The sequence below is a fragment of the Grampus griseus genome, assembly GCF_964374135.1.
Source record: "Grampus griseus genome assembly, chromosome: 17".
Taxonomy (NCBI): domain Eukaryota; kingdom Metazoa; phylum Chordata; class Mammalia; order Artiodactyla; family Delphinidae; genus Grampus; species Grampus griseus.
Genome location: NC_139011.1, coordinates 77785828 through 77795925, shown reverse-complemented (window position 1 = coordinate 77795925; position 10098 = coordinate 77785828). Strand labels below are relative to the sequence as shown.

The following is a 10098-nucleotide window of genomic DNA, read 5'->3' as shown; positions in this document are numbered from 1 at the left end:
CTGCTTTTATGTCTTTTTTTTTTTTTTTTTTTTTTGCGGTACGCGGGCCTCTCACTGTTGTGGCCTCTCCCGTTGCGGAGCACAGACTCCGGACGCGCAGGCTCAGCGGCCATGGTTCACGGGCCCAGCCGCTCCGCGGCATGTGGGATCTTCCCGGACCGGGGCACGAACCCGCGTTCCCTGCACCGGCAGGCGGACTCTCAACCACTGCGCCACCTGGGAAGCCCCTGCTTTTATGTCTTATTTTAAGCCCCGAAAGTTATCTTTCAAAATAGGTAGGTATAATGAATGAATCAATGAATGAATGAATGAAATTCGAGGAACAGCTATCGGTACCTGGCTTTAGCATTAGCACCTATTCTTCATGGTGTGAAGATGAATAATTTCCTTCCCTTCTCCAGGTCTCAACCAAAATGAGTGAAACTCCTTCCACCAGTTTTTCCATGATTCGTCGGATTTCTTCTGAAGGTCAGGTTCCTTCTCGCCAGTTGGGCGTCACTCAGCCTGTCGTGGCCAAAAGGATCAGCTTCTACAAGAGCGGAGACCCGCAATTTGGCGGCGTCCGGGTGGTGCTGAACCCTCGTTCTTTCAAGACATTGGATGCTCTGCTGGATAACTTGTCGGGGAAGGTGCCCCTACCCTTCGGGGTGAGGAACATCAGCACCCCCCGAGGAAGGCACAGCATCACGCGCCTGGAGGAGCTGGAGGACGGCCAGTCGTACCTATGCTCCCATGGCAGGAAGATGCAGCCGGTGGACCTGGAAAAGGCCCGCCAGCGCCCGCGGCCCTGGCTCAGCAGCCGGGCCCTCAGCGCGCAGGTGCAGCGCGCACGCGCCGCCGCCGCTTCCGCCGCTTCCGCCGCTCCCGGCATGCTGCGCGCGCCGCGGCGGCTAGTGGTCTTCAGGAATGGCGACCCGAAGACGAGACGTGCAGTCCTCCTGAGCAGGAGGGTCATGCAGAGCTTTGAGGTCTTCCTGCAGCACCTGACGGAGGTCATGCAGCGCCCGGTGACCAAGCTCTACGCCACGGACGGAAGGAAGGTGAGCACCGTGAGGGACGTGATGGCGGCCCCGGGGAAGGAAGGCTTTTCCCGCGCCTGTGCGTGCTCCCTGCTCACGGGAGGGCGCTGGCTCCCCCCCTCTCCCCTCCCCCCGGTGGCTGTTCGTTTCTGGGTCAATGCAATGAGGCGTGGGCCCTGTGGGGCTCTTTGTTTTTTCCTCGCATGCTCCGTTCCCTGAGCCTCGCGTTATAGAATGTGTTGGCACGGAATCTGCCTCGACGATATTTCTTGAAAAGGTGTGGCCAAGAGTGACCTTCTGTTGGGTACAGAAAGCCTTTTCCTGTGACCTGTGTGTCACTTTCCCGGTCCTGGTGTGTCCGTCAGGCCCTTTCCCAGCTGGATGCTTGAGTGGGGAGGACAGGGGCAGTACTGTGTACCCTTTAAAGGTTTTTTTGGTTATGATGGCAGAAGACCGGTCGGCCTGTGCCAGCTGTGGGCTGAAGACGGGTGTTGGTCTAACACCCCCTTCCCCCCATACCCTTGGTTCTTCGATATTTTGTATACGTTATTTGGTGCCCAGCGAGTGGTGGGTGATTATCACTTTCAAACCCAGGAGGCTGTTGAGTTAATCAGTTATAAACTCACCGTATGGAAAGAACAAAACTTCATGCTGCTCATGTCAGGACCATAACTCTTTGATTTTTCCCCCCTAGGTTCCCAGTCTCCAGGCTGTGATCCTGAGCTCTGGAGCTGTGGTGGCAGCAGGAAGGGAGCCATTTAAACCAGGAAATTATGACATCCAAAAGTACTTGCTTCCTGCTAGAGTACCGGGGATAATCTCTCACCGTGTGTACCCCAAGGGAAATGCTAGGTCAGAAAGCAGAAAAAGTAAGTCACTTAAATATGTAGCCCTTATTTTTAGCCCTGAGTTGTTTTTGTTTTTTTTTTTAACCTCAACAACAACAAAAATTCATCTTAAATGACCGATTTCCTTCATCACAGAAAAGGAGAGGATCAAAACCTTCTAAACTGAAATTTGTTATATTTGTAGCTGGAGAGAGTTGTAGAGATCATCTGATAATTTTTTAAAAAAGATTTTTTTGAAGTCAGTCAGTCAATGATATATCTGTTTAAATTGATGAGGTTTATTTTTTGTTTGTTTTCTGTTTTTGTTTTTGCATCTAATACCTAGATAAAAGATCGAAGTACCACCATTGATTTAGAGAGGAATCCTAAATTCCGTGGAATATGTGTAAGTGACGCTCTGGTGGTTGCAGAGTTTTCTCTAAATAATACCATGCAGATCATAGCTGAGCTCAGGTTAGTTGATCGACATATTTAAAAATAATCTCTGGAAACTCCCTGGCTGTCCAGTGGCTAGGACTCCATGCTTCCACTGCAGAAGAGGGAACGGGTTCGAACCCTGTCCAGGGAACTAAGATCCTGCATGCCGCACTGCTTGACCAAAAAAAAAAAAAAAAAAAGAGAAACCTCTAACTACACATACATGCTCTACTTTCTGAAGTTATTCCAGTAAAAGTCACAGGCCCTTAAATCCACTTTTTATTTATTAAAAAAAAAGGTTCATATAGCCAGTTCATGCTGGTTAACAGTACTCTGGGTTGATAGTTCCTTAGGAAATGCCGTCTAATGAGACGTTATCCTTTGGATAGGGGAGGAGGAGTGCCTCTTGACACCCAAGAGTGTGGGATAGGCTGTAAATTCCCTTTTTCAGGCAGAGCTAATCTCATTATTTACAGTGCTCAGTATTTTAGCTCCAGGCGAATGTGTTGATTGCCATTTACACTTCCTTTTTAATTTATATTTTATGTAAACATGGAATGGTACATTTTAAGTGGTGTTAATTCCTTTACTTATTGCTGAACTAGGCAGACTCAACTATTCCTTCCTGTTGTTCTTTAGTTATTTCATGGATATGCTAATAGCCAGTCGTTCATGTGTCTGTTCCGTAGGCGTCAGCTGCCCAGGATCTTATGTGCAGGTAGTGTTAGTTCACCCTGGTCATTTCATCAGAATGATTTTATTGTCTTCTGTCTGATGTGGGTTTCTGAGCATGATTTTTAATGGCTTCAGGGAATCTGAGGGCTTTGTTAAGTTTTACTTTAAAAAATGATGAGTGAGACAGTTTCATTTATAATTTTGGTGAAAGTGTACTAAAAGTTAAGAGGAAGTATCTCTAGGCTTATCCTTTGAAACTAAAGGTATTTAATTGATGGTAAGCATGTGCACATCTATACAAACTACTAATTTGACTGAGTTTAGAAAGCATGAGTTCCAAGGTTATCTCTAGAGGTACACATTAAAAAAAATACCTAGATATCTGGGTCTTTGACTAGCTCTGTTCTCTTTTGTGACTGATATTAAATAAATGCACTGATTATACAAAATGAATGCTAAATTCATAATTATTACTAGATTAGCCTAGCCTTTAAAATAAATTCTAAAAATGTTTTTACTTTCATAATGGTATAGATATCTCTCGTCGATATACACAGGTAGGAAAATGAATACCACCGTAAATTATTACTTGCTTATATGAATAGGTAAGCAGCACTTGGTTAGACCCCAATTTCAGTACTGGTGAACAGAATAAAACAACAAAACCAAATCCCACAAAAATCTCTTTATTTTTGCTAGAATCCTTAGCAATTTCTACTTTATACTTTCCTTTTTAAAATTGTCTTATTAAACTCATTAAGATTAAAATTCCGTGAATTTCCTCATTGAAGTAGAGTTATAAGTTCTCTTTTAAAGAGTAGTTTGTAGAAATGTACCAGACACTACAGTAAACTAAATTGACGAATGAATATATAGAGGTGAGAAACTTATTAACAATATCTTACTATGAAATTTAGAAAATATGGTGTTCTTCTTACTAATTATTTTTTGTTTTCTTTCTTTGCTGCCTCTTCTATTGGACATTTATAACTTCTCTGTCTTCCACATTATATTTTGATGTGGGGCATCTTTTACTTTTAAAATCTTGAAAGTGAGCACACATGTACCTTCAAGCCCAAGGTCTCAAATTCATTCTGTTTCTTCTGACAAAATGCAGAGTAATGATTGCTACTCAGACCATTCTTTTGCTTCTGAAAATTACTTGGCCTTAGAAAAAAATGATTCTCAGAGTTTATTGATATATCCTTCTGAAGATGATGTTGAGAAATCAATTATTTTTAATCAAGATGGTACTATGACAGTTGAGATGAAAGTTCGATTCAAGATAAAAGAGGAGGAAACCATAAAATGGACAACCACTGTCTGTAGAGCTGATCTTTCTAATAATGATGAAAAGAGTGAGGTAAGCAGTTTCCCAGGAAGAACAGATGATGGATCACCTGGTTTAAAGATTACAGCATGTTCATTGTCTGCAGATGTCTCACCTCTGGAGAAAGGCAGTATTCAAGAGGGCAGTTTGGCAGAGGAGATCAACAGTCCAGTGAGAGATCAGGATACTGAAACTTGCAATTCTGCTAGTTGGGAGAATGCTGCTATGGACACAACTGCCACCCAGGGAACTCAGGATCAAGCGAAACATCATTTTTATAGGCCCCCTACACCTGGACCAAGGAGAGTCAGGCAAAAGAAATCTGTGATAGGGAGTGTGACCTTAGTATCTGAAACTGAAGTGCAAGAGAAAATGATTGGGCAGTTTTCCTATAGTGAAGAAAGGAAAGATGGGGAAAACAAATCTGAGTATCACATGTTCACACATTCTTGCAGTAAAATGTCATCAGTATCCAACAGACCAGTACTTCTTCAAGTTGATAACAATGAGCAGGTGGAGTCATCTTTAGAAAGAAAAAAGGAAAGCAGACTGCTCAAATCAAACGCACTAAGTGCTGGTGTTGTAGAAATTACAAGTCAGAAGATGTTAGAGATGTCCCATAATAACGGCTTGCCACAGACTACATCAGAAAACTCAGTTGTGGAGGAAGGTATAGTTGATAGTGTAACAGCGGACAACAAAACTAGTGTCAAGAATTTAAGAACTTATGGTAACACCAGCGATAGAACCAGTCCTTTTTTAGCAGATGCAACTCATTCTTCAGGTAACAACTCTGGAACTGACAAAACTATTTCAGAGACCCCGGCTTCAGTAGGATCCTCTACTGTCACCACAAGAATTGACAGACTAATGAGTGAGTTTTCTCAGTGTGGTTTAACAAAACTTCCAGAAAACGAAAAGCAGATTTCATCATCTGTTGCCAGCAAAAAGAAGATGAAATCTCAGCAGCATGTGGTAAATTCCAAGCATCAGGGTGGGGAGGTTGCAAGGAAAGGAATCCCCAGGAAGAGTAAAAGAATAAACACAAGAGGCAGAATTGCACAGGAAACCATACTGCAAGACTCACGTAGTCCCCTTAAAGGAGAGATACTTTGTGAGAAAGACCTCCATGCAAGTGATACAGTAATTGAATCAAATTATTTTTCTTCCAAAAGTAATAATGCTGTGAATTCCAGGAATCTCCCTAGAAATAAATTAAATACTATTCATAATCCTAAGGTTCAGGGACTGTTAGCCAAAAGAAAATCCAGACCACTAAACAAAGTAAACTTAGGAGGACCTACAAAAGGAGAAATTGGTCAAGGAGAAAAAGTGTTTTCCCATAATGAATTTAGATATTGCAAAAATACTTTTGAAAATCAAAATTTATTTCATATGTTTAACTTTCTTGAGCAGAAACCCAATGCTTTTTGTGGTCCACAGGCTCAAGCAGAAATAGCATCTTGGTATTTGAGAGGAGCATCAAAGAAGAGTTTAGTTTCAAAAGTTAATAATTCACACATAACTTTAAGAAGCCAGAAAAAACAAAAAGGGGATAGGTTGAAATCAGATACTATTGTAAGTAAACAGCATGTCACAACCAGGGCAAATTCCTTAGCTTCTTTGCAAAAAGCTGTTTTTCCTGAGGCTGTTACCCATCATTCAGTTCAAAATTATGTACAGAGATGGTTGCAGAACATAAGTTCAGATTCAGCTTTGCAACCTAGACAGTCAGCTCCAATATGCACAAAGGAAAGGAGTGTGGTAGGTTATAACAACAGTTGTTTTCCAAGAAATAATTCCCACAAAAGTTCTGGAAAAGGAAATAATTTTGTCCTGGAAGGTAATAAACATATAACTGAAAATGCCAGTTTGACAGGAGATAATCTAGGGAAAGAGGTCGGTACATCTTTTGACAAAGATAACAGTGAAGAACTTAGCAAAGATCTCTATGGGAGCCAGGTTGAATCTCTGAAGGATGCTTACTTGCTTTCCATCCATGAATATCGTACTTTGTCACAGTCAGCTATTGATGATGCTAATACTAAAAGTCAGGTATCTGCTGAAAAGTCAGGACAAGAGGTAAGCCTTGTTTACAAAGACATAAACCTAGCTACAAAAGGGCAGAGTGTAGAGGCTGCCATTCAAGTAGATCTTATGGAAGAGGACACTCCAAAACACCTGTTACCAGTCTGGTTGCTTTGCCAACTGCAAGCTTTAGTTCCTAGTAGTCACAAGACTCAGAATGGAGTTGTTCAAATGCCAGGTTCACTTGCAGATATTCCCTTTCCTTCTCCGATATATAATTCATCCACTAATGTTCTTCTGGCTTGGCTCCTGGTGCTAAACCTAAAGGGAGGTATGAATAGCTTCTGTCGAGGTGATGCTCACAAGACTACCAGCAGAACTTCAGAAATACTTGCGTTGTTGGAGGTTCTGAAACACATTGCTGTCAAAGAGGAAGCAGATGACTTGAAGGCTGCTGTTGCCAGTTTAGTGGAATCAACCACAAATCACTTTGGACTCACTGAGAAAGAGCAGGACATGGTTCCAATAGATCTTTCTGCAAATTGTTCTACACCCAACATTCAGATAGCTCCTAAATGCATTGAAAATGAGAAAACACAGAAAATCTCCTCTTTAGATGGAGGCTGTTCTGCCAGTGAGGACAGTGTCTCTGAAGTCTGTGTTTCAGAGGGGACTTGCTCTCCATGTGAGATGTGCACTGTGAGTAAGACTTATCCTCCGAAAGAGACTTGGAACCTCAGTGATAATTCTTTCCCCAGTGATGGCTGTACCATGGATCAGACCTCCATGAATAAGGCTTGTTTCCTAGGAGAGGTCTCTTCACTTACTGACACTGTGTCTTCTCATAAGCCTTGTGCTTATGAGGAAAACCGTATCCGTGAGATGGCTTGCTCAGTTGATGAGGCCTCCATTCCCATCAAAGTCTGTAATACCAGTGACTTTTTAAATTCCAAAGAAAACACATATACTGATAATTTGGAATTGACCGAAGAGTTAGAAAGAGTTGGTGAAGTTCAGAAAGACCTAAATATTTTGGCAGACCCTGGGTGTAAACATGGCTTTAGTATATTGGTGTCACACCAAAATGTCAGTAATTTAAGCCACAGTGGCTTTTTCCAAGATGCAACTGAACCAGAACTTCATAGGAAACATAGTTCTCTAGATGAATTTGAAAATTGTTCATTAAAGAAATTTCAGGATGAAAATGCATATACATCTTTTGATAAGGAAGACTCAAAGACTTCTGAAGAACCAGGCTCAATAACCAACAGCGTGACATCAAGTGAAAGAAACATTTCAGAATTGGAATCTTCTGAAGAATTAGAAAACCAGAACACTGATATCTTTAGTACAAAGGTAAATTCAGGAGAGCAAGCTACTGAAGAATTGATCCAAAAAGAGTTAGAGGCTAGTAAAAATTTGGAATTGATCCAAGTCTCTAGCAGGAACATTACAGAAGGAGGAGGAAGGAATGGTGTCATTTGTGAGACAATCAGCAGGAGCCTGGCAACACCACCATCTTTAGTATTTTGCTATGATTCTAAGCAAAATGCTGAAAAGCAGCTCATTGAAGGAGAAACTGAAATGAGAGTAAAAAAGATGGTAGAAAGCATGGAAACTGGAAGTTTTGCAGAGTCTCTCCTTAATTTTAAAAATGACTTCAAAAGGTCAGGGACTTCTGATCGGTCAGATTATAGACAAGACAGTGGGAATGAACAGTCATATAAAACATCCAGTGATGGCCCCAGTGACGGTGGTGAGGAGGTGGCCCAAGAGAAAGACTATAATAAAGGATTTGTTAAGAGGACAATAGAAAAACTTTATGGTAAAGCAGAGATGATGAAACCATCTTTTTTCTCTGGGTCTACACATACATCTCAGGTTTGTCCTTATGATTCTGTGGAATTTCAGGGTGCTGGGAAAGTAGGTCTTTATGATTCTGAAGGTCAGTCATTGGGCTCTTCTGGACAGATATCTAGTAATTCAACTGTGTTGCAGAAATTTCAGGAGGAAAGGCGAGATAAATGTGATTTTAATAATGTGAGGGCCAGTTACCATGGGGAAGACATTGTGGAACGTGGTACTGAACAAAATGGTCGTAACAGAATTCCCAGAGACATGGAAGAGGGGGTACTGATTGACAAGGGCAAGTGGCTTCTGAAAGAAAATCATTTGCTAAGAGTATCATCTCTTGAAAATTCTGGCATGTGTGGCAATGCAGACACCACATCAGTGGATACTCTGCTTGATAATAACAGCAGTGAGGTACCGTATTCACATTTTGGAAATTTGGCCCCAGGCCCAAACATGGCTGAACTCTCCTCTTCAGAATTGGAGGAACTGACTCAACCTCCTGAACTGAGATGCAATTATTTTAACATGCCTCATTGTAGCGACTCTGAACCTTTTCGCGAGGATTTGCTGGATGTTCAAAATAAAACTTGTTCTCAGGAGAGAATACCAAACCACCATGCAGAAGAGAAGTGTAATCATAGGTCAGAGAGAGTATGCACATCTGTCACTCATGTCTTCACATCTGCTGGTAACAAAGTCCATCCTGTCTCTGATGATACTATTAAAAACCAACCATTGCCTGGTAATAATGTAATTCACGGTGCACTTCAGGAAGGTGACTCTTTGGATAGACTCTATAATATTTGTGGTCAACATTGCCCAATACTAACTGTTATTAACCAGCCTGTAAATGAGGAACACCGAGGATTTGCATATTGCAAAGATTCTGATATTGAAAATTCTTTGAGTCTCCAATTATGGATGAAAATACACCCACGTTTACTACAGTCAGACAAAAACATGTTCAGAGATAAGAACAATAAAGCAAGTAGTAGAAAAGCGTTTATTGATAATGCCATTGGCGGTACATTTGATTGGCTTTATTTTAATAGCACATTTGACTTGATGGATAAAAGGAGAAAATTAAAAAGAATTAACTTCTTGGGCTTAGAGGAAGAAGATAATTTAAATAAGTTTCAATCATATTTAAAGAATTTCTTGCACACATTGTTGCTAGTTGGGGGTCCTGTGAATTCAAATATACAAGACCCCGGAAATCAGACAAATGAAATCTTTGAAGTAGTTGATGAGAATAACAACGTCCTAAATAACCGATTCCAGAACTCAAGAACAAATCTCAACCAAGCAGTAAGAGAAAATAACTATCATTGCTCCTGTGAAATGCTTGGCCAAGCCTGCCTGTTCTGCCAAGTTGAGGCATCCTTAGATATCAGCAACAGAAGCACATTAGAAATATTTTGTGTTTTTGAAGATGAAAATCTTTTCATTTGGGAAGAGGAAAACGAATTAAATTAAATCACGGTCTTGAAAGCCGTGATGAACAAGAAGGTCTCTCATTTCAATATCAGCACGGCCTTTCTTCCTGAGAAAGATGAAGCAGATGGGATGGATGTGGATTAGATAACCTCTAAGAATTTGCCACTTCTTCAAAATGAGTTTACCCCAGAAATCTTGCCACTGGATTATCCATCTTGACTTTCATCATTTCTGTGTTCTTCATTTTTTCAGCAATTACAGACTCAGTTTCTATTCTGTTATTTTTGAAGTTCCTGTGTGTTTTTTTCTTGAGCATGTATAATTTCTTGTTTCTGTTATTTTTCTCCTAAGACACCATAAATGCCCCGAGGACAGGAATTATACCCCCCCTTTTTGTTATGTTGTCAACTTAGTGCAAAATGTGTATTGAAGATATTGGTGAATTAATGGAATAGACGTAGCCTCAAATTACTTCATTTATTAATTTTAA

At 41.0% G+C, this 10098-nt stretch overlaps 1 protein-coding gene across 1 annotated transcript; it reads left to right on the top strand.

Annotated features, from left to right (window-relative positions):
- Positions 1-413: 413 nt before the first annotated feature.
- On the top strand, positions 414-9647 carry LOC309835424 (oxygen-regulated protein 1-like; the record flags this gene model as incomplete). The annotated part of the gene is made up of 3 exons (XM_082674868.1): positions 414-1040; positions 1714-1888; positions 4012-9647. The coding sequence occupies 3 exons, from the start codon at positions 414-416 to the stop codon at positions 9645-9647; spliced, it is 6438 nt and encodes a 2145-aa protein (XP_082530994.1).
- Between the last annotated feature and the right edge of the window lie 451 nt (positions 9648-10098).